The 21,728-nt window shown below is 67.1% G+C and overlaps 4 protein-coding genes across 6 annotated transcripts; 2 read left to right on the forward strand and 2 right to left on the reverse strand.

Annotated features, from left to right (window-relative positions):
- The first annotated feature begins 592 nt into the window (after positions 1-592).
- On the forward strand, positions 593-2,583 carry IFI30 (IFI30 lysosomal thiol reductase). 2 transcript variants are annotated; one of them, XM_068164876.1, is made up of 7 exons: positions 593-743; positions 1,470-1,649; positions 1,724-1,798; positions 1,882-1,977; positions 2,059-2,211; positions 2,297-2,365; positions 2,451-2,583. In XM_068164876.1, the coding sequence occupies exons 1-7, from the start codon at positions 609-611 to the stop codon at positions 2,514-2,516; spliced, it is 774 nt and encodes a 257-aa protein (XP_068020977.1). In that variant the 5' UTR covers positions 593-608; the 3' UTR covers positions 2,517-2,583. The 2 variants fall into 2 exon arrangements, with proteins under 2 accessions (XP_068020977.1, XP_068020978.1); XM_068164877.1 differs by lacking the exon at positions 2,059-2,211.
- Positions 2,584-2,812: 229 nt separating this feature from the next.
- Positions 2,813-6,879, forward strand: MPV17L2 (MPV17 mitochondrial inner membrane protein like 2). The gene is made up of 6 exons (XM_068164882.1): positions 2,813-3,001; positions 3,388-3,575; positions 4,097-4,267; positions 4,515-4,591; positions 5,176-5,304; positions 5,386-6,879. Exons 2-6 carry the CDS (start codon positions 3,401-3,403, stop codon positions 5,449-5,451), a joined length of 618 nt encoding a protein of 205 aa, XP_068020983.1. The 5' UTR covers positions 2,813-3,001; positions 3,388-3,400; the 3' UTR covers positions 5,452-6,879.
- Positions 6,880-7,698: 819 nt separating this feature from the next.
- Positions 7,699-10,257, reverse strand: RAB3A (RAB3A, member RAS oncogene family). The gene is given in 6 exon segments (XM_068164879.1): positions 7,699-7,872; positions 7,874-7,986; positions 8,347-8,471; positions 8,586-8,704; positions 8,934-9,161; positions 10,182-10,257. Coding segments are annotated over 5 exon segments (663 nt in total). The 5' UTR covers positions 10,182-10,257; the 3' UTR covers positions 7,699-7,794.
- A 1,689-nt stretch (positions 10,258-11,946) lies between these two features.
- PDE4C (phosphodiesterase 4C) lies at positions 11,947-20,777 on the reverse strand. Of its 2 annotated transcripts, none has more exons than XM_068164843.1 (15): positions 20,649-20,777; positions 16,589-16,777; positions 16,472-16,508; positions 16,304-16,368; positions 16,135-16,184; positions 15,449-15,561; positions 15,230-15,323; positions 14,574-14,752; positions 14,394-14,492; positions 14,159-14,323; positions 13,974-14,073; positions 13,731-13,885; positions 13,513-13,635; positions 13,126-13,308; positions 11,947-13,053 (listed from the first exon to the last, which is right to left on the reverse strand). In XM_068164843.1, the coding sequence occupies exons 2-15, from the start codon at positions 16,618-16,620 to the stop codon at positions 12,538-12,540; spliced, it is 1,911 nt and encodes a 636-aa protein (XP_068020944.1). In that variant the 5' UTR covers positions 16,621-16,777; positions 20,649-20,777; the 3' UTR covers positions 11,947-12,537. The 2 variants fall into 2 exon arrangements, with proteins under 2 accessions (XP_068020944.1, XP_068020945.1); XM_068164844.1 differs by lacking the exon at positions 20,649-20,777 and adding an exon at positions 18,683-18,964.
- Between the last annotated feature and the right edge of the window lie 951 nt (positions 20,778-21,728).

Raw genomic sequence — 21,728 nt, forward strand, 5'->3', positions numbered from 1 at the left:
TGGGCACCGGTTCCTGGGCTGGGTGCAGGATGTGACCCAGTGCTGAGCTGTGCCGGGACGGGGCTCCCCAGGGACCTGCGGGGGCCAGCCCTGGGCTCAGCAGCTGGGCAGCTGAGGAGGTGGCAGCCGAGCCCGGGGCGAGCTCTGCCCGGAAACGGCAACTGTACAGCGCGGGGGAGGAAGGAGGCTCCCCCACGCGTGGCCCCAGATGCCAGCCCGAGGGCAGCACCCCCTGCTCGCACCCGGAGCTGCCAGCGCGGGGGTGCCCACACCTGCACCCAGCCGCGGGGGGCCCTGGGGGGGCCCTGTGGACTCTGGCAGGGTCTGGCACTAAGCCACCCTTTGCCTCTTCGGGATGTGCCGAGCGTGGGCTGCTGGCGTTGGGTTTCTGTCCCCAGCGTGTCACAACTCGCAGGGAAACAGGAGGCAGCGGAGGGGCTGTGACCCCAGCGCCCCGGTATGGAGCAGCAGGGACAGGGCGGCCCGAGGAGGGCAGCCGGGGCTGAGTCAGCAGCTGGCGTCAGCCGAGGGGCGGCGGCGCAGGGCAGGAAGGGTGCAGCCTGGCTTTAAAAGTCCCTGCGGGGCAGCCTCCGCTCCACACCGGCCCCATGGCCCCTGCGGAGCCACTGGCTGTCCTGGCACTGGTCGCCCTCCTGGCGCCAGGGCTGGGGGTGGCCTTGCCCGGCTGTGACTACCCAGCACACCTCTGGTGCAGCTCCTGGGAGATCGCCGTCGCCTGCCAGGTCAGAGCTGCTGGTGCCAGGGCTGTCCTGGCCACCCACCTGCCTGTGCTGGCAGCCCACGCAGGGCAGAGCCGCCTGGCACATGGGGCCACGTCCTGCCAAACCGGCGCGCGTGGGGCTGGGCGCCTGCCCGGCGAGGAGCGCTGGGGGTGCGGGGACGTTGAGCACGGCACAGCCGCGGTAGCCGCGGCAGGCTCCGAGCATCCCTACGGCATAGGCTGGCACATCGTGGGGGTGCTCGGAGACTCCCCCATGCCGCACTGGCACCACGGCACTCCCGGTAGCCCCAGGGAAGTGCTGTGCTGCAGCTGGACCCTGACCCCGACCCCTCCCCGCTGGCACTTCTGCTTTTTCAGCACAGAGCTTGGCTCCTTCTGCTCCGAACGTCCCTGGACGGTGACACTGCTGACATGGCAGCTCCAGCAGCACCCTGTGAGCCCCAGGGGGCTGCAGCCACCCCTGGGCGGTGGGTGCTGGGCAGTGCCCACACCCAGGCACATCCCAGCTCTGCTTGGTGCTTTTTTCCCCAGGAATATTTCGGGGAAGTTCCTGTGGAAAGCCCCAGGGCAGCCCCCAGGATCCTGCAGCTGCTTTCAGTTCCCTCCAGGCCCTGCCTGGTCGTCACCCTCCTGCCTCACACCCAGGAGCTTTGTCCCATCCCCTACAGACGTGGCAGCGGGGCTGCAGCTGTAACCCCCCCACACCCCAAACCCCTTCTGCACACAGGTTGAGAGCCGCTGTGCCAACCTCTCGCGCCCGGCAGCCCCCCCGGTGGAGCTGACTCTGTTCTATGAGAGCCTGTGCCCAGCATGCCGCTGGTTCCTGGTCCAGCAGCTCTTCACCACCTGGCTACTGCTGCCTGCTGAGGCCCTGAGCATCACCCTGGTGCCCTATGGCAATGCTGAGGTAGGAGCCAGCCCAGCCCCATGCCGTGGGCGCTCGCCCGCTGCCAGCCCTGCTCAGACCGGTTGTTCCCGCAGGAGAGGAATGTCAGCGGGAAGTGGCAGTTCCAGTGCCAGCACGGCCCGGAGGAGTGCCTGGGCAACATGATTGAGGTGCTGGTGCCAGTCCCCATGCCCATGGTGCAAGCACAGTGGCAGGGTGAGGGTAGCCTCTCACCACCCACCCATCCTTGTAGACCTGCCTGATGCATGAGGCCAAGAACTTCAGCAGCTACTTCCCTGTCATCTTCTGCCTGGAGTCAGGCAGCTCCGTCACCAAGAACCTGGAGGCTGTACGTCCTCGCTCCCCATCCCTTGTCCCCTCGACCTCCCTGTGTCCCCCTGACCTCCGCCTGTCCCCCCTCTCCCGGCAGTGCCTGCAGGTCTATGCCCCTCAGCTGGACGGGGGCCGCATCGCCGCCTGCGTGCAGGGGGACACGGGGGCGGCCCTGATGCACCGCAACGCCCAGCTGACCCAGGCGCTCGACCCCCCGCACCAATACGTGCCCTGGGTCGTCATCGACGGGGTACGGCGTGGAGGGAGGGGGGCGGGGGGCGGCAGGGCCGCGGCACCGCAGGCACAACCTGAGCAGCATCTCTCCCCCCGTGCAGAAGCACACGGACGAGCTGCAGGAGCAGGCCCAGGCTTCGCTGCTGGCGCTGGTCTGTCGCCTCTACCAGGTGGGCAGAGGGGCCGGGGGGCACCGGTGGGGCCGGGGGGCACCTCCTTGTCCCGTCCTGGGCTCTACCGGCCGCTCTCCGGCAGGGAGAGAAACCCGAAGCCTGTGGGGGCTCGGGGGCACCGAAGGCTCCGTTCCGCTGCGGACACTGAGGGACGGCGTGGGACCGCCGCGCGACCGCCGCGTGCGCAGCGAATAAAGAGATGTTCCCAGCAACAACCACCCCGCGGCGGCGGGCGGCGCCTGGGGGGCGCGGGCAGGGCACGCCCGGGGTCGGGAGCGGCCTCCTGCGGGCCCCTGGGAAACGCTGCTGCCTCGGCAGCCGCCTGCCCCACGGCAGCGGGCACGGCGGCCGCGCCTGCCCCACGGCAGCGGGCACGGCGGCCGCGCCTGCCCCACGGCAGCGGGCACGGCGGCCGCGCCTGCCCCACGGCAGCGGGCACGGCGGCCGCGCCTGCCGCGGTAGCTGTCATGGCGGCCGCGCCTGCCTCGGTAGCTGTCATGGCGGCCGCGCCTGCCTCGGTAGCTGTCATGGCGGCCGCGCCTGCCGCGGTAGCTGTCATGGCGGCCGCCGGAAGCGGAAGGCTTCCTCACGGGGCGCGCCCCTTCCACGTGCTGGCAGCGGAAGCCTGCGGCGGTGAGCCGGGGCGGGGGGGGCGCGGGAGGGGAGCTGGGAGGGTTGGGGACGCGGAAAAGGGGCTGGGGGGCACAGGGGGTGCGGGGGCTGCAGGGATGCGCGGAGCGAGTGAGTGGTGTCCGGCAGGGGAGGGCGCAGCACGGGGACAGCGAGGTGAGGGAAGCTGGGAGGAGCTGGCGCGCCCGGGAGTGGTCCAGCAGGGGCAGACTGTACCAGGGGCGCTGTGCGGGCAGGCAGGGTACGGCAGTGCCAACTGGGCAGCGCTTACCGGGGCAGCGGGGGGGCACACGGCGCTGCCTGGGAGGCACAGGGTGGTGGAGGGGCTCTCACTGGGGTAACTGGGGGCCTGTGTTGGGGGACTCCTTCCCCGCTGACCCCCATGGCAGGGCTGTCTTCAGGATGCTGGTGCGGGTCCGGCGGCTGCTGGGCTACTGGAAGCCGCTGTTCAGCGGCCGCTTGCTGCTGCTGACCAACACGGCCAGCTCCGGCCTGCTGCTGGCCACCGGCGATGCGCTGCAGCAGGCCTGGCACCGCCGGCGCCACCCGGACACGGAGCCCCAGCTGGCACGCACAGGTGACAGCCCAGGGAGGGGGCACAGGCGTGAGCAGGAGGGGGTGGGGGGCAGCCTGACTCCTTCACGGAACCTCAGCACGGACTGCTGGGACCTCTGGGGATCACCCAGCCCAACTCCCTGCTAAAGCAGGATACACACAGCAGCTTGCCCAGGATGGCATCCAGCTGGGGGTGGAAGCTCTCCAGGGAAGGAGGCTGCACAACCTCTCTGGCAGCCTGATCCAGGCCTCCAGCAGCCTCAAAGGGGAGAAGTTTTTTCCTGAAGTTCAAGTGAAGCCTCCTGGGTTCCAGTTTGTGCCCTGTGCCCCGGGTCCTGTCCCTGGGCACTGATGAAGATGTTGCACAAAAGTAGACCTAGTCCTGACCCTGGGGACCACCAGGAGCTCCAGGCCTCCAGAACTGAACGCTTAATCCATTCTCCTCATCACGAGGCAGGGAATTGGGGTCTGCCTGGTACCACGTGGGGCCAGAGCTCTCGGGGTGCGGGGCAGGGGTCACACCGCGTGGGTGTCACCTTGCAGGCCGCATGTTCGCAGTGGGCTGCAGCCTGGGGCCGCCGATGCACTTCTGGTACCTGTGGCTGGACTCCGCCTTCCCCGCGCGCGGTGTGCGCGGCATCAGGACCGTGCTGAAGAAAGTCCTCCTCGAGCAGCTGCTGGCGTCGCCCGTCCTGGGCGTCTGGTACTTCCTGGGTAGGTGGTGGCAGCCTCCTGGTGCCAGTGCTGCTGGTGACGTGGTGTAACGGTGCTGGCACCTGCCCCTGGCACCCTCCCTTGGGCTTCCTGGAGCTCCTCCCTCTGGCTGCCCTTTCCCCCCAGAGGGTTTGTGGGGTGGTTTCGGGGTGCTTGGCACAGCTCAGGTGGCAGTTCCCATCCACACCCCTCGGCCTGGAGCCTTCTGGGCACTCTCATCCCCTCTGACATCCTGCTGTGCCCACAGGCGTGGGCACACTGGAGGGACAGTCGCTAGAGGAGAGCTGGGAGGAGCTGAAGGAGAAATTCTGGGAGTTCTACAAGGTAAATACAAACCCTGAGCCCTCCCTGTGCTGCTGGCTGCTCAGCACTGGTCAGGCCACACCTGGAGGCCTGGGGGCACTTGGGGGCCTGCACTCCAAGAAGGACATCGAGGGCTAGAGCTGGTCCAGAAGAGGGCAGTGAAGGTGGGGAAGGGTCTGGAGAACAAGGCTGGGGAGGAGCAGCTGAGGGAGCTGGGGGTGTTCAGCCTGGAGAAGAGGAAGCTGAGGGAGACCTCCTTGCTCTCTGCAGCTCCCTGAGAGGAGGTTGGAAGCAGATGGGGGTTGGGCTCTTTCTCCAAGCAGCAAGCAACAGGACCAGAGGAAATGGCCTCAAGCTGCCCCAGGAGAGGTTTAGGTTGGATGTTAGAAGAAACTTCTTCACTGGAAGGGTTCTCAAAGCCTGGCCCAGGCTGCCCAGGGGGGTGGCTGAATCCCCATCCCTGGAGGGGTTTCAGAGGCATAGAGCTGTGGTGCTGAGGGCCATGGTTCAGCCCCAGCCCTGGCAGAGCTAGAGAATGGTTGGGCTGGATGCTCTGAAAGGGTTCTCCAAGCCCCGCCGGGGTGGTTCCCTGCTTCTCCCTGCAGGCTGACTGGTGTGTGTGGCCGGCAGCTCAGCTCCTGAATTTCCTCTTCGTGCCTCCCACCTTCCGAGTGGTTTACGTCAACGTCGTCACGCTGGGCTGGGACATCTACCTGGCCTACCTCAAGCACAGGGTGAGTGCTGGCACCCTGCTGCCACATGGCCCTGCCTCGCCAGGCTCATGCCAAGTGTGCCTTGTGTCTCTTCCTTCCCAGCCTGGCAGCCCCCCGAGCCCCGAGCAGGACTCCGCTCAGCAGCGCCCACGAGGAGCGGAGATGTAGAGCGGCAGCTGCCCCTGGGGCCCTGCCCGCAGCGGGAGGTGGTCTGGCATCGCGGTGGACGTGGCTCAGGGCACCCAAGGAAGGTGGTGGCCAGAGACCACCACAGCTGTTTGGAGCCACACTGCTGCCACAGTCCAGGGAGCTGGTTTATGTTCACTCACAGGAGCTGCCACAGCCACAGGCAGCCTTCAGCTGTCTGGGGAGGGTCCTGGTGTCTCCCCTCTGCTCCAGCTGGGAGTTCTACCCTTCTGCAGGGCAAGGCTGGTCCTTTGCTCCCTTCCAACACCCTCCTGTGCTCCCATCCACCCAGGTCCCTGCCCTGCTCCCTGCATGGCTGCGTCTGCCACTCTCCAGCCCTTTCCCTGCTGGGGTTTTGTGTCCAAGCTGAAGTCCTCCAGCTCCCCCCAGCCGGCTGCCTCAGCTCCTTTCCACTCCCCCTGGCACCCACCTCCCTGGTGCCAGGCGTGGGCCTGGCTGCACCGCCCCAGTGCTATAAAAACCAGGCTGTGAGCACTGCTGCCTGCTCGGCAGCGCCACCGCGGGGGGCTGGGGGCTTTAAGGCGAAGTTTGGCAGGATTTGGACCTTGGCAGCCCTCTCAGGGCAGCCCTGCGGCTCCCTGGGCTGAGCTGGGCACGCACACCATAACCTGGGAACTTGCTTCCAGCAGTGATGAAAAACACCTGAATGTGATTCTTTTCCCCCAAAATCTTCAGGCTGTGCCTTTCTCCTCCTGGCTTTGTCCCTCCTCGCACATCCCCAGCGAGCCACCGGCCCTCCCCCCGCGCTGCGGAGCCAGGCAGGAGCCATTTGCTGAATGCTAATGAAGAGCCCAGATCGTTTTTCACAGAACCCCGGCGGGGTGGGGGTTGGAGGCACCCTGCTGCCCATGCTCCTCTCAGTGCCCCCCAGGAGCCCAGTTGGCCTTTGCCATGAGGGCACAATGCTGACTGTGGTGACTTTGTCCCCCAGCACTTCCCAGCTCCTTCTCCTGGGAGCTGCTCCCCGCGGGTCCCCCCTCAGCTGTCCTGGTGCAGGAGGTTCTTCCTCCCCAGCTGCAGACCCTACCCTTGCCCTGCTTGAGATCCAGAGGTTTCCTCACAGCCCAGCTGGGGGTTTGGCTCCTGTTTGGCAAGGAAGGGCTGAGGAGAGCCCCCGTGGAGCTCCCTGTGTCCCTCTCCCCCCTGCAGTGAGCCCGAGTCCGTGATCAGCATCGATTTATTTCTTCACACCACTTCTCCAGTACAGTGATTGTTAGGAAACTGAACTCTTTTGACACTTTTGACATTTGTACAGTACAGGAACTCTGCCAGAAGTAAACTTCACAAAAATAGGAAGGGGGGAAGGAGGAGGGGAGGGGGTTGGGGGTCTGGGGATGGGGCAGGGGGAGAAAGTTGTAAAATAAAAGACACAGCTCCAAGAAAAATAAATAGAGGGCAGCAAGACCTCCAGGTCCATCACTGCTACAGAACAGCCACAGGTCACAGTCTGCACAGAACACAACTACAGCACACACAGGAGCCCTGCAGCCAGCCAGCCCTGCCCCTCCTCACCCCCCAGCCCCAGCCAGCCCTGCCCCACACGGGGCTGACCGGCTGCGGCGTGCCGGGGCTGGCCTCGCTCCTGGGTGCTTGTTACTATGATTGTTTCACCCTTTAAATAACAGATTGGTTTCAAAAGTGATATTCACAAGCAAGGTCACCACACTGAGAGAGAAAAAATAGTAACTTAATGAATAGTAATAGTAATAAATGCACCACCACGGCCACAGCACAGCAGGTCACACACTTCCTACCCTATTTACAGGGGGGGTCTCTTCTGTACAAGGGAGAGGCAGGAGCATAAATTAGCATCTATTTGTACAAATAAACAAGAGTCAGGGAAGGTCCATCCACGGGGGGGGGGGGGCGGGGGCAGGACAGGGCACAAAGAGCCCCCAGGAGCTCCCTGGGCAAAGAATCACTGCCACGATGTGAGGGGGACGTGAGGACAGCAACTGGGATTGGGGTTTGGGGTCCCACTGCAGCTGCCACACGCCCACCCCTGGGCAGGGGGCTCGGCCCTGCTCCCTGTGGGGGGGACTGGTGGTGAGGGGTGCAGACAAAATGTTCCTGGGGGGGTGGGGGCTCGGGGGGTGACTGAAGCGGAGCAGGGAGGGTCTTCTACCAGCCCAGGCTTAAAAATAAATTAGGGGGGAGGGTGCAGCCTAACTGAAGGGGGGGCGGCTCCTAGAGGGGCTGCAGCCCTTTCAGAGGTACCAGCAGCAAAAGCCCCCCCAGGATCCCCAGGAGGAGCGGCTCGGGGGGGGCGTACTGACCGAGGCGGGGGCACGGGAGGGGCTGGCCCTAGCAGGCGCAGTCCTGGTGCGGGGGGGCCTGCTGGTCCGTGAGCTGGGGGCCCTGCTTGGCACCGGTGACCGCGGGGGTCGGCCGTGTCCAGCGACTCCGACATCTTCTCGCAGATGATGTCCACCAGCCGCTCGAAGGTCTGCTTCACGTTGATGTTGTCCTTGGCGCTGGCCTCGAAGAACTCGAAGCCTGGGGGGCGCAGTGGCACGGCTCAGGGGACACCAGGGCTGCACCCCCCCCACTGCCCCCGGCCACGCACCGCGGGCAGCACCTCACAGCCCCTCCTTCGGTACTGGAAGGCTGCCTGTGCCCACCCTGGATGCCCAGGTGTGCCTCCCCAGCACCTCTCCCCAGCTGGTGGGGGGGCTTGTGGGGCTGCAAGCACAGCCAACCCCTGGCACGCTCACCACTTCACACCACTTCACTCTGAACTGGGTGACAAGTCCCTGGTGCCACCAAAGCAGAAGGGTCGCAGCCAAGGCACTGAGCCCCCAGCCAAACCACTGGCAGGGAGAGGGCAGCGCTGGGGGCCCCACCCTCCCCACTCACCCAGGTGCTCGGCGAGCTGGCGACCCTTCTCCGAGGACACCACCCTCTCGTCCTCCATGTCACACTTGTTCCCCACCAGCAGGACCTGGGCGTTGTCCCACGAGTAGGTCTTGATCTGGGTGGACCTTCAGGGAAGGCAGAAAGGGAATCACGCAGGAGCCCGGAGCAGGGTGCCGAGGGCGTGCCTGTGGTGGGGGGCACAGCTTAGGGGGTGGTCTGAGTCCCCTCTGGGCACTCACCAGTCCTGCACGGCATTGAAGGACTCCTCGTTGGTGATGTCATACATCAGGATGAAGCCCATGGCACCGCGGTAGTAGGCGGTGGTGATGGTGCGGTACCGCTCCTGGCCAGCCGTGTCCTGGGCGGGGGGGAGCAGCAGGTCACCCCCAGGGACAAGGGGCACCAGCAGCTTGCAGGGGCCCACCCTTGGGGTACGCCGAGGGACAGCGAGGGCCCCAGAGCCACCTCCCTCTCTATCACCATCACCCCCAGCACTGCCAGCCCTGGCACACAGCGGAGCAGCCCCCACCAGCCACCCCCACACCAGGCCGGTGCCGGCGCCTGGGGGTCACGGCCGGGGGTCTCACCCAGATCTGCAGCTTGATGCGTTTGTCATTCCTGTAGATGGTTTTGACCTTGAAGTCGATGCCCACGGTGCTGACGAAGGCAGGCGTGAAGGAGTCGTCGGCGTACCGGAAGAGGAAGGAGGTTTTGCCCACGCTGCTGTTGCCGATGATCAGGATCTTGAACATGTAATCGAAGTTCTGATCCGAGGACTCCTTCTGCCCATAGCGGGAGTCGGTAGCGGATGCCATCTGCGAGGCGCAGGAGGGGCCGTGATGGGCACAGCGCCTGCCAGCTCACGCCAGGCCGGGCCCCGCTGCGCGGCTCCGAGCCACCTCCCGCCGGCACCGGCACCGGCACCGGCACCGGCGCCGGCACCGTTAGGTCTGCCACAGCACCACGGCTCCAGCCCATTTTGGTCTGGGACGGGCATCGCTATGGGCACCGCATCACCAGAGGGCTCTGCCGGGCCAGCTCCTGTCACCCCTGATCCAAGGACTCAGGAAGCTGCCCACGGAACTGAGGGGCACCGAGCACGGTGTTTACCGGGGGGGTCCCGGCCCCGGCAGGGGCGCAGGGGGCAGCCAGGTGCTGCTGCCTCTCCTGCATCACTCCCATCACAAAATGGCACCTGCAGCAGTGCCCCCACACGCCGTGCCCAGCCCGGCCTCCGCCTCGGCAGCACAGCAAGGGGCTGCGGGGTGCCACTGGGGGCTGTGGGGAGGGTGCTTGGTGCCGGGGGGGGGGATGAAGGGGTGATGCTAGCCAGAGCTGCACAGAGGTGGGCGCTTGCCCAGGGCTGCAGGGCGCTGCAGGGCGCTGCAGGGTGGAGCACAGGGATGGAGGGCAATGGGTGCTGCGGGGTGCAAGGTGCTGCAGGGTGCAGCTGGGGGGGCTCAGGATGCAGAGTGCTCCTGGGGGGGGGCATGCAGGGTGCTGCGGGGGGTGGGAGGGTGCAAGGTGCTGCTGGGGGTTACGCAGGGTGCCGCATGGAGCGAGAGCAGCCCCTGCCCCCTCCCCGCAGGCCCGAGTCCGTTGCACCGAGCGACCCCCTCCCCCCGCCCCCCCCCCCCCCCCCCCCGCTGCATCTCCGCCCTCTCTCCCCCTCACTCCGCTGCATCATCCACCCCCCCCCAGCGCCGCAGCCGCCATCCCACCAGCCGGGGGCCACCCCGCTCCTCCCCGTCCCCGCGGTACCGGTACCGGGGGTGCGGGACGGAGGGGGGTACCGGGGGGGGGGGGCCTCAGGGGTGCGGGGTGCGCGCGCTCACCTCCAGCCCGCGCTCGCGCCGCCGCCTCCTTCCCCTCCTGCAGCAACTGCAGCAGCGGCGCGCGCCGCCCCGGATGACGTCGCCGCGGGGGGGTAGGGGGTGTGGGCGTGACGTGGCATGTAAATTAGCTGAAATGGAAGCTCTGATTGGTCGGTCTCGCTGTGATGGACAGCAGGGCGGGTCCCACAGCGAGGCGGCGACGCCCCCTCGCGGCTCGGCGCCGGCTGCGGCCATCACACCCCCCCCGCGCTGTGCAGTTGGTGCGGGCCGGCAGCGCCCCGCGGGCCAGGGACGAAACCATCCTCGCCGTGGGCGGGGGGCGCCGGGCGGACTGCTTCCCCTTGGCGGGGGCCGCGAGCTAGGCCCGTTCAAGGGTGGGGTGAGCCCGCACAGCCTTCACTGTCACGACATGACCCTCTGTCGTGATGGCCGGCCCTTCCCTCGGGCCTGCAGCAACGGGCGACCTGATCCCGTTTCCTGAGAGGGGCACCTGGCGCTGGCGTGAAGCCCGGTGCGCAGCGCCCCCATTGCCCCCCGCGCCCCCCGCGCCCCCATTGCGCCCATTGCCCCCCGCGCCCCCCCGCGCCCAGCTGGCTTGGGGCACGGGTGGGCGGCCATGCCCTGCCCGGGCCCGTCGCGTCCTCCCTCGCCCTGCGGCCGTGGCTGGGGATTAGGGGCTGGCAGCATATGGCAGCCCCGCGGGCGGGTGGCAGGGCCCGGCCCGGGGCTCTGCGGGCCCCGGCGCAGCGGCGCTCCCCGGCCCGGACCTGCTTCGGCGCAGCCCGCAGCCCGGCAGGCAGCAGCAGCCTCCCAGACCAGCCCGGCCCTGCCCTGCCTGTGCAGCAGGTTGGCCCCTGGGGCCCTGCCCGGGGCCGGGGCCGGGGTCCTCACCGCGTGTGCCACGGTGGGGGCATGGAGCCGGACGCCCCTGGCTCCCTGTGGCCCTGCCTGGAGCCTGGCACCCCTGGGTGAACGCTGTCATGATGGGCACTGGAGCTGCCCAGCAGCAGCACCCACAGCAGGGACCAGGAGCCCCCTGTGCCAGTCCATCAGGGCATGGATCCAGCTGCCATGGGTGCCGCCCCTGCCTCTTCTGGGCACCCTCCCAAGTGCAGCTCCCCAGCCAAGCAATGGGTGAAAAGAGCCTTTTAAAACCGGGTCCTGCCCTGCTCCCAGACAGGAGAGAGCTTAGGGCCGGATCCGTGTGCAGAATGAGGCCATTCGGCGTGCTCCGGGAGAGCAGAGCCTGGGCTGCTCCCTGTCAACCTGCCCTGCTCCATCAGGAAGGATGGGAAGATGCTGGAGACCCACCCCTGAAGCGGGGATGGCACTGAGCCACCCACCTGCCCTGCCGGGAAATCAGCTGCGCCGGGAAAGGAGCACCCAGCTCCCGGGGCCAGTGAGGGAACACGGGGCGGGCAGTGGGTGAGAGCTGGCGGGGCCCTGCGTGCCAGGGCAGTGCCAGGGGTGGGGACGTGTTTGCAGATACAAATCACCGTTGGGAGCGATGCGGAGGAGCGGGAGGGGCCCCGCGCCGCGCCAAGCCGGCGATTAAATATTTACCTTAGCAGGTTGTGTTTGCCAGCCTGGGCTCCGCGTTCCCAAGGAGGAGCTCGGCGTTTATTCACACACCGAGCCGGGCCCTCCTCCGTGCCCAGCAGGAGCCCTCCGGAGCCACCAACCGCCCCGGTCCCCGACAGAATTTAGCCCGGCTGGCACAGCCACGGCTGCCGTGCCCGCAGAAGAGGTGCTTAGCAGGCTGACATTTGGGGGAGAACAAACCGGGTTTAATCTCTGGAAGGTGAAGGAAGATACGGAAAGGACCCCGGGGGGTCGCGGCGCCCGCCGGGGGTCGCAGTGCAGAGACCGAAGGCAGTGTGTGGCGTGCTGGGCAGGCGCAGGGGCGGCCGCGGCTGAGGTGAGGCTTGGATTCCAAAGTGAGCTACAAAAGGCTTTTACAAAGTGAAACTGTCCCCAAATAAATAAACCGCTGGAGTCGTGCCCGTGCCGTGCCCCGGTGCCTGGCTGCGCTCAGGTTCCTTGTGCTGGGTGCTGCCACCAGCACCCCTCGGCCACCTCGCCGTACCCTGGGGAGGAGCCACCCGGCAGCTGTACACAGGGACTGGGTGGGAGCAGGGGATGGTCACTGGGAGAGGGCAAGCAGCATCCTTGTGCCCATCCTGCCCAGCTCTCACACAGGGCCATGCTTTGGGTCCCCCTGTGCCCCAGCAGCTGCCCTAGTCCCTGTGCTGTCGATGCTCTCCACTGCCAGCTCTCCACTGCTCCCAGCCCTTAACTGGGGCAGTGCCCAGTCCCACATCGCCGTGGCAGCCAGGGGACCCACCAGCTGGTGCCGCTACGTGCCCAGGGGCAGGAATGTGACATTGCCCTCTGTGTCCAGGCACAGCCCCTGGCTGCCCTCAGGCCCCGGCACCAAGCGCCCGCCGCCGTCCTTGGTCAGTGTCCCCTCCAGCGCCTGTCGGTTGTCCACATCCCCGGGGCCGGTGGCAGGCAAGTCCCTGTCCTGGGGGCCAGGTGACAAATGCTCAGTGTCAGCCAGCTCCGAGTCATCTGTGGCAGGCGTCTTGGAGCCGCTGTTGTCCTCATCCAAGGGGCTCTCGGCCCCCTCCAGCTCCGTGTCCGACTCAGCCTCCTCCTCCTCCTCCTCCAGCGTCAGCTCAAACTGGAACTTGTCGGCGTTGGCAGGGGATGCTCCGGGTCCCTCGGGCGGTGGGGAGGGGCTGCGCGGGATCATGCTCTGATACCATTCCCGGTTGTCTTCCAGCGTGTCCAGGATCTCCTGGGCATCAGGGTGCACCAGGTCAGCCCATGTCTCCCACAACGGGTGGGCGATGAAGTCGATGAATCCCACCTAGGGGAAGGTACTGCTGAGCCCCCAGCCCAAGGCTGTGGCCCCCACCCCAGTCCCTCACTGCTGCCCCACCTGGGACTTCTCCACCGAGGCTGTGTGCTTGTCACACATGGGGCTGATCTCCATGCCCCTCTCCCGCTCCCGGTCGCCTTGCCCAAAGAACTCCACCATGATGCGGTCGGTCCACTGCCGGTACAGCTCCAGGGGCTTGGTGGGGTTGCTGAGGTCAGCGCAGTGCACCATGTTCTGCAGGACCTGAGCACAGGCACACAGCAGCACCCAGCTGAAGTCCTGTGTCCTCCAGGGCCACACCCCTCTGTCAGGAACCCCCTCAGCCGTGGCCAGCTGGGGGTGGAAGGAGCGGTGGCGCTGCACAGGGTGTCCTGGCAGCCCTGGCTGGAGCCAGGACCAATGCCTGCAACTCCAGGAAGGTTTCCCCACCCACGTCCCTGTGCCCACCTGGATCCGGTCAGAGTAGTTGTCCAGCAGCAGCACCCCCAGGTTGGTCACCTTCTTGGTCTCCACCATGGTCTTCAAATCCGCCAGCAGGTTCATGTGCTTGGACATGTCCGTGGCCAGCACCTGGGCAGGGCGAGCCAGGAGCAGGACTCAGCCTGACCCCACCCCGGAGCCACCCTGGGCAGGCCCCCCCCCGGCTGGCCCAGGTCCCCCTGTACCATGTCAATCACCATCTTGCGCAGCGACTGCCTCTGCTTCTTGCTCAGGTTCTGGAAGATGTCGCAGTTCTCCTCCTGGAGAAGCTTGAAGCCCACAGCCAGGTGGTGGTTCTCCAGCACCGAGGCATCGTTGTACATCAGTGCCAGCTCCGAGTCTGCAAGGGGGCACTGGTCACCCCAGGGTGGCTCCTGGACGCTGGGGTCCCCACTGCCCCCTAGCTCCATCCCTGGGCCCCAGCTCACTGGTGTTGATGAGGAACTGGTTGGAGACCCCGGGGTGGTCAACGTCATGGATGGCACTGGCAAAGATGGCAGCCATGATCTCCAGGTCTGTGAAGACAGCCTGGAAGCAGCAGGACAAGGATTCGCAGCTGTGCTGTGGCAGACACCCTGGGTGGCCTCGGTGGCCTTGGGGGAGCAGGACTGACCTCCAGCGCCGGTGTGGAGAGCAAGACGTGGGTGGACTGCGCCACGTCGGCGGCGTGGATGCTGTTGTGGTAGGCGACGTCGGGGTGGTAGTGATCCTCCAGCGTCAGCATGTAGGTGAGGAAGGTGTTGGCAGGGATGCGGAAGGTCTTCATCAGGTCGCGCTCCTGCGGGGAGGCAGCAGCTGGCTCGTCCCCAGCCGGGCACGGGGGTGGGCACAGGCTGCGGGGTGCTCACCTGGAAGATGCTGTACATGAGGACCGTCAGCGGGCGGTTGCCTGAGTACTCAGCCACCTTGAACACGTTGAGGCCCCACTTGTTAGTGTCCTCCAGCTCCTGGGGACCAGAGGGACACAGGTCCGTGCAGGGCCAGCTCAGGACCCCATGGCCAGCTGGGTCACCCCCACGGGGGCCCACCTTGGCCAGCAGCCCCTCCCGGTCCGTCTGCACCCCGAAGCGGGGGATGCCGGCGGCGCTGAGGCTGGAGCCGTGGGTGAGCTTCCGGACGCCGCTGATCTGGGACATGGGACGCTTCCGCCGCTCCTTCTCCTTGTCCTTGGCCAGCGCCGAGGGGATCTCCACTTCGTGCTGCTTGTCTGGGCCAGCATGGGGGGCGGGGGGCCATGAGCAGGGCTGGAGCCTGAGCCCTCCCCCCGGTCATGCTGATGATGTCAGCTCGCGCGGATAAAACCATGGCAATGAGGGAGGGGGACGGGGGGGGGGGAGGCGGGGGGCTGCATGGGGCATGCCCAAAGCTTTCCCTCACCCCCTGTGGTGCTTGGGGCCACCCGCCTGCTGCAGGACCCACAACCCGCCCTGGGCACCACCACAGGGTCCCACAAGCCTCAGGGCACCAGTGTGCACCAAGGCTCCCAGCCGGGCCAATGTGACACCCCCCAAGGCAGCCAACCCCGCGGGAACACCTGAGAAAGCTCTCACTGGCACCATCCCCCCAGGCACCCAGGGCCACAGGGTGCCACACAATTCATGCCCAGGTCCCTGTGTGTGCCAAGCCCACCCTGCTGCTGCTGGAAAAGAGGTGACACCAAGCAGAGTCGCCAGGAGGTTCTCACCCAGGAAGGTCCTGGAGATGTACTCAGAGACTTGGTTCCCCGAGCGGCTGGTCTCGGAGAGGTGAGACAGCTCCCGGCTCAGCATCCGCCTGAACTGCGGGCACCGGGCACGGCTCAGCGCGGCCGGGGGCGCACAGGACCCCCCGCTGTCCATCCCAGGGGGGCTCTGACGTGCGGGGGGTCTCCATGCCCACCAAGCTATGTGTTGGGGACCCTTACCTTGTTGGAGGCCATCTCGCTGACCGAGTGCCTGGTCTGCAGTGTCTCCAGCTGGTCCAGGCACCAGTCCAGCTCCTCCAGGGTCTCCCGCGAGAGCTTCTGGTGGGCATCTTCTGCTGGGGGCACCCACTGGCTTGACAAGGGACTTGCCAAAGGCATGGCCACCCAGTCCGGGGGCACACACAGGGTGCCACTCGTGCTACCAAAAACTCCAAGGGGTGGCTGTGCCCGGGGGCTCACCAGCTCGGCTGCTGACATCACCCCCTAGGCAGGGGGGCCGGGGGCAGAGGGGATGCCCAAAAGCAGCCAGGCACTGGGATCGAACGTCCCCAGGCAGTGGGGCTCAGCCCCATCGCACCGTCCCTGTCACACGGCAGCCCTGGCACGTGGCATGCCATGCTGTCCCCGTGGGGTGACAGACAGCCCCGGGGCAGCCAAGCTCCCACGGGGCCTTGCTCGCCGCCTGGGTTTTATTAATGGAAGGTTTGACGTCAGCGGAGCCTTTCCACTGCCACCACGGGAGGAGCTGCTGAAAACCAGACATGGATCCCGAAGGGCAGGCACAGCCCTGCCCTGCCCGGGGAGGGGGCTCTGCTGCACACCCTGTGCCCAAGGTACCCAGGGCGGGAGCTGTGGGGGCAGCCAGCTCAGCCCAAGAGCAGCCCTCACCCCCAGCCCGCACTCACCGCTGGGTGCAGCCTTGCTCCCGGAGGGCAAACTGCTGCTCGATGCTCGCCTGCAAAACACAGGGGGAGATGAGCAGCCAGGACCCCGGGGCGGTGTGTTCCCTGATATCTCTGTGGGTCAGAGCCCCCCACCCAGGTGAGACCCTCGCCCATCCCACAGCCAACTCACTTGATGCCAGTGCGATCCTGCAGGTGGGTCAGGTTGCTCCGGACGGTGCGGAGGCTGGCCAGGACCTACGGCAACAGAGGGGGTTGGGGCCGGGTGGACCCCGCCCAGGACACCCACCCTCGTGCTGGGTGCGGGGCTGTGCCCCCTCCTGGCGCAGATGGCACCCACCTGTGCAAACGGCGTCACGATCATGTCCTCCCCGTGCCTGTGGGAGCACAGGGACGTGAGCCTCGGGGAAGGTGCTGGGGGTCCCAGGGAACTTGGGGAGTGGGGGGCGACACTCACAGGTCACTGGCGATGGAGGAGTTGCGGGACATGGCTTTTGGGGACAGGTCGTAGTCGCTATCGGAGCGGTAGAGGAAGGACTCGCGGCGCTGGCCGTGGGTGAAGCTGCCCTGCAGGACCAGCCCCGCACCCGGGCTGGCCTGGGGGTCCAGCACCCCCCGGCCGGGGGGACCATTCTCCAGGTCAAAGCTGCAAAGGGACAGGGAACAAGGTTGGCAGATGGCCCAGAGACCTCAACCCACGGGTGTGGGGACAGAGCACCAGGGGATGCCACCAGCTTTGCCAGGCTCTCAGTGCCACCATCCTGCTCAGCCCGGTATGCCCTGGCTCAGCCACCCCTGTGGTGGTGCCAGCCACGGCACAGCTTGGCCCTGCCACCTCCAGCAGTGAGAATGAGCACAGCTCAGTGCACAGGAGCCCCTCAGCACCCTGCCAGTGTGCTCTGGCACTGCAGGCCCTGGCTAGCAAAGACAGATTGTGCCATGTCACCCGGCTGGCACAGAGCACCCTGCCCTGAAGCCCTCAGCTCCAGAGACCCCGGCAAGGGCCAACTCCTTCTCGTCCTGTGCCCTTGCTGTCCCCAGTGCCACAATGTCAAACTGCCCCAGGTCCTCAGAAGCACCAAAGCCTCCATCAGCCCTGGCGCAGGGCACAATGTCACACAGAGGAGGACAGCGTCCCGGCCACGGCACAGCCAGGGGACGTCGGAGGACAGAAACTGACAGAGAGGCCAAGCCCTCTCCCTTGGGGACATGCTGGTGGCAGCCTGGGGACACCCCAGCCAGAGCCACCTGGCAGCCACGCAGCTCTGCCGGGGAACAAGAGGCTTGGGGACAGGGATAGTGACGCTGCACTGTCCCCACAGCCGCCTTACCTCCCTCCCTGCTCCGCTGGCCCCAGGGTCATGGGAAAGACGGCGCCGGGACACAGCCAGGGCCGGGACGCAGCCAGGGCCGGGACACAGCCAGGGCCGCTCAGCGCCTGTCCCCTCCCGCACTGCCGCTGCCGCACGGACGGGACCAAGCCACCCCGGGGCACCGGGGGAGCCGGGGGAGCTCGGGTGCCAATGGTGCCACCCTGTCCCCGTCGCGCCGCTGGGAGTTTGGCACCTACCAGATGCAGGAGTGCCTCCGGGATGGGCACCGGCTGCCCGGCAGCATCTCCTTGCTCCGGCAATGCTACCGACAGCCACGGTGCCCACGGCGTGGCTGTCCCCAGCAGTGCCAGCTAGGCACCACGTCATGCCATCCCGCAGCCCCTTGTTTTCCTGCCTCTGCTTCGTGTCCCCAATGGTACCAGGGACACAAAGCAGCATTGTAGCTCTGATGGCCCCGCGAGTGATGCCTGCATCTGGCCCTCTGCCACCACCTCTGACCCCAGTGCCACCACAGGGCACAGCCCTGTGTCCCCAGGGTGGGCAGGGGGCACACGAGCCCTCACCACTGGGCTGGTGCCAAATGCAGCCCCCTTGTTTGGGTGGCAGGCTGTGGCCACTAGCGCCGGCGAGCAGAGCAGGCTGCTGGGGGGGCTGGGGCCGCTATTAATAGCTGCTGTGGCTGCTGGGCAGGGATCTGCTGATCCTCACGGTGCCCACGCAGATGGGGCTGGCACCCACAGGCACCCTGGGGCGTGGGGAGGAGGCACACCAAAACAAATCCTCTATAGCTCTGATGGGGTGGGGGGCAGCAAGGTGTGGGATGTGCCATGGCTGGTGATTTGGTGCCAGGAAAAGCCTCCCTGGCCTCCCCACCACAGCCCCCTCACTGTGGGGCAGGCACTCAGCGTGCCTCCGGTGTCCTCTGCCTGGGCACTGCTGCAATGTCTGTGCCCATGCTCAGCCACGCTCAGCTGGCAAGCTCCCCCCTGCACAGCTCAGCCTCTGTCAGCACGGGGACCCCCGCTGTCCCCCACTTGTCCCCCACATCCCTGTGGGCCCACAGCCGTGGGGACGTGGCACAGCACTGAGGGGTCCGCACCGACCCCATCCCAGCCGCACAGCCCTGCTGCCTCCTCCCACCTGCCCGCAGCCAAGTGCAGCCTTCCCTAGGGCCCCCCGGCGTGTCCTCTGCGGGCCCCACGGCCGTGCCCCCTTACCAGAGGGTGTGCGCCACGGTGAAGCGCCGCTGCAGGCGGATGCTCTGGGACACCAGCAGCTTCCTGACGAGCACGGGGGAATCGCGGGGGGAACTGCGGGGCGAATTCCGGGGGGAACTGCGGGGGGATGCCGCCGGCGAAGCCCCCGACGAGCAGTGCCCGGTGGGCAGCATGGCGAAGCTCAGGGACCCCCGGTGCTGTGGCGAGGCCGCGCTGCCCGCCGGTGCGAGCAGGAAGCGTGCGGCCGCCCCAGCCCCGGCCCCGGCCCCGGCGGCCCCGGGAAAGTTTCCATCCCCCTCCCGCCCGCGCCTGGGAAATTAAACAACTGCCTGGCGGCGGCACACGGAGCGGGACCCCGGCTGCGCCCGCCCGGTGAGCGCCCGGCTGCCCGGGCACGTGGACCACGCTGGCCCAGCGCCACCGGCCACTCTCCTGTCCCCAGGGTGGCAGCTGCTCCCGAAAGGGCAGGGGTGCTGTGCCCAGGCACGCAGCAAAATGCCATGCTGAGCCCCAAGTGACCTGGACACACCGAGTGGCTATGCCATGGTGCCACCAAGGGACATGGCCGAGCCTGGGGCATCCTGGATCTGAGGTGTGGCTGTGCCGTGGTGCCACCGAGAGACGTGCCTGAACCTGGGGCATCCCGAGTATGTGCCAAGGTACCACCAAGGGACACATCAGAGCATGGAGCATGGCAGACACACACAGTGGCTGTGCCATGGTGCCAGTAGGAGAACTGTGAGAGCCAAACCTGTCCTAGGGCTCACGCCTGTGCCCCCAGCCCCTCCTTGATGATGTTCTAAGCCACTTCCTGGGGCCTTGGCCAACCAGGGACACAGAGCAGCAGCATGAGGCCCAGGCAGTGGCAGTGGCCGTGGGAGCTGGCACTTGCCCAGCCAGACACCATGACCCCTCTGGGGCAGCTGGGGAGTACCTGCTGTTCCCAACAGCCACAAAAACATCCAGCAGCTGGCAGGGACCAAGGAGGGACAGCAGCTGGCCCCTGCTGCCATGGCGTGGGGACCCTGAAACCCACCAGGTAGGATGCTGGTGGTGGGGTCCCCCTCACTTCCAAGGGGCTGCAAGCAGGCTTGTGGGGACATCAGGGCAGAGGGACCCTGGGACTGGAGGACACGAGGGGACAGAGCCAGCTCCTCCCCAGGCTGCCTGGCAGCCAGCAGCCCCTGGGACAGCTGCGGCAGGACTGGCTGCAGGACAGCGAGTCCCCGTCAGCAGGACAGACAGTCCCTGTCCCCTCCTGGGCTCCTGCCCTCGTCGGACACGTGTCTGTGCAGGGGGCACCGCGAGTGACACCAGACACAGGTCTCTTGGACGTGCCAGCCTCATGCTGTCCCTGCAAGCCGGGCTGGGACAGGCACGGGGAAGGGAAGGAATGGGCCAAAAATAGCCCTGCGGCAGCAAAGGGACTGAGGTCACCTCTGAGCAGGGCCAGCCCTGCGGTGGCACCCGCTAGGAAAGGGGATGGGGACAAGGACAGGGTGAGGAGGATGAGGATAGGGGACAGGGGCGGGTGGGAGGGGGGTGACAAGGATGGAGATGACAGGGGTGGAGGTGGCAGGCATGAAGGTGACAGGGATTCGGGTGACAGGGATGGGGACAGTGAGGTGGGATGGAGGCGAAGATGACAGGGACAGATGTGATGGGGGTAGGGACATTGGGACAGGGTACGGTGGGGAGGGAGTGAGAGGTAACTGGGGCGGTGACAGGCGGTGGTGGGATGGACAGAGCAGCAGAACCGTGGCAGGGCTTTGTCCCAGGCTCAGTGGTGCTGCAGTGTCCCTGGCACCGTGGTTCTGTTGATGCTGGTGCCCCGGGGTCCCCCGCTGTCCACCTGCCAGTGCTGAAACCGGGGATGGCACCGACAGCAGCTCCCTGTCCGGTAACTCCATCCCGGTGGTGCCACCGGGACCAGCAAACACCTCCTTCAACGCCGTTCCGCTCTTACCGGGGGGTCTCGGACTCGTCGCCGCTGCTGGGGCCACTCTCCTCGATGGTGAAGACCACCCGAGAGCCCTCGGGTTCGGGACACCGGGCTGCCTCTGCCAACCGGCAGCCCAACGGTGGCAATAACGGGCTCCCGGAGAAACGCCGGCGGACGGCACCCACCGCCACTCCCGGTCCCGGCGGAGCGACTTCGGCGGCGTCTCGGCAGCGCTGCGGGGAAACAGGGCGGGGGTGAGGGGACGAGGGTACCGCTACCGGGGAGCTCTGCAGGGTGCTGCTGTCGGTGTTCGTGTCACCCCCCAACCCTGGGGGACCCCTCCGGTCACCGGACGCCGGTAGCGGCCTGGCGCCCCCTGCTGGACACGGTACTGCGCTGCACCGGGGGGTACTGGGGGATACCGGGGAGTCCCGGCAGAGCGCGCGGAGGGAGGGGGCGTGTCACGGGGCCGGTGCACCAGGAGCGGTTCGGTCCGCAGCGCAGGGATCCGCCTGGACACCCCCACCCCTTCCTCATCCCACCGCCACCCGAGGGAGCCTCCGCCCGCACCACCTTCCCCCGGGACCCCGCCGGAAAAAAAAGCCGAAGCCGGCGCGCAATTACGCAGAGGTGAATAATAATTAACCGCCCATTAAGGGGATAATTAACTCCCGCTGGACGCCGTCAGCCCGGTTATTGCTGCCCGGGGGCCCGGCGCTGAGACGCTCATACCGGGACCCCCCTCCCCGGGGACTCCCTCGCTCGCCCCTGGTCCCGGTGCCGCTCTCACCTCCGCGCCGAAGAAGGGCAGCGCCGTCCGGCTCCGTCGCATCGCTATCCCTGCTTGGGGAAAGCCCCGAGAGCTGCAGCCGGCAGGGGGGCTTGCGGCGGCGGCGGGATTCCGCCCCCCCGGCCCCGGCGCGGAGACCGGGACAGGCCGGTTCCTCCCACCCATGGTCCCGGCTCAGTCCCCACCTCGGGTTTCAGGGTCCCGCACAAGCCCCCCGGTACAGAGTCCCCCACCCCGGTGACTCCAAGGGCTGGATGAGGACCGGACCCGCGGGGGACGGGGGCGGCCCCCAGCCGGCATCACAGAGCAAGCCA

The sequence above is a fragment of the Melanerpes formicivorus genome, unplaced genomic scaffold (assembly GCF_026170545.1).
Source record: "Melanerpes formicivorus ecotype bairdi unplaced genomic scaffold, bMelFor1.0.p_v2 SCAF_83, whole genome shotgun sequence".
Classification (NCBI taxonomy): Eukaryota; Metazoa; Chordata; class Aves; order Piciformes; family Picidae; genus Melanerpes; species Melanerpes formicivorus.

What these genes read in the sequence shown, in the direction of transcription:
- MPV17L2 (XM_068164882.1), top strand. Translation starts at nt 3,401, where the DNA reads ATGCTGGTGCGGGTCCGGCGGCTGCTGGGCTACTGGAAGCCGCTGTTC. An exon ending in AATTCTGGGAGTTCTACAAG is followed by an intron (nt 4,592 to 5,175) that starts GTAAATACAAAC and finishes TTCTCCCTGCAG; the next exon opens with GCTGACTGGTGTGTGTGGCC. An exon ending in TGGCCTACCTCAAGCACAGG is followed by an intron (nt 5,305 to 5,385) that starts GTGAGTGCTGGC and finishes CTTCCTTCCCAG; the next exon opens with CCTGGCAGCCCCCCGAGCCC.
- PDE4C (XM_068164844.1), bottom strand. Translation starts at nt 18,855, where the DNA reads ATGCTGCCCACCGGGCACTGCTCGTCGGGGGCTTCGCCGGCGGCATCC. An exon ending in CATCTCCAGGACCTTCCTGG is followed by an intron (nt 14,753 to 15,229) that starts GTGAGAACCTCC and finishes ATGCTGGCCCAG; the next exon opens with ACAAGCAGCACGAAGTGGAG. An exon ending in TCTCCACACCGGCGCTGGAG is followed by an intron (nt 14,074 to 14,158) that starts GTCAGTCCTGCT and finishes TGCTGCTTCCAG; the next exon opens with GCTGTCTTCACAGACCTGGA.
- IFI30 (XM_068164876.1), top strand. Translation starts at nt 609, where the DNA reads ATGGCCCCTGCGGAGCCACTGGCTGTCCTGGCACTGGTCGCCCTCCTG. An exon ending in AGATCGCCGTCGCCTGCCAG is followed by an intron (nt 744 to 1,469) that starts GTCAGAGCTGCT and finishes TTCTGCACACAG; the next exon opens with GTTGAGAGCCGCTGTGCCAA. An exon ending in TGGTCTGTCGCCTCTACCAG is followed by an intron (nt 2,366 to 2,450) that starts GTGGGCAGAGGG and finishes GCTCTCCGGCAG; the next exon opens with GGAGAGAAACCCGAAGCCTG.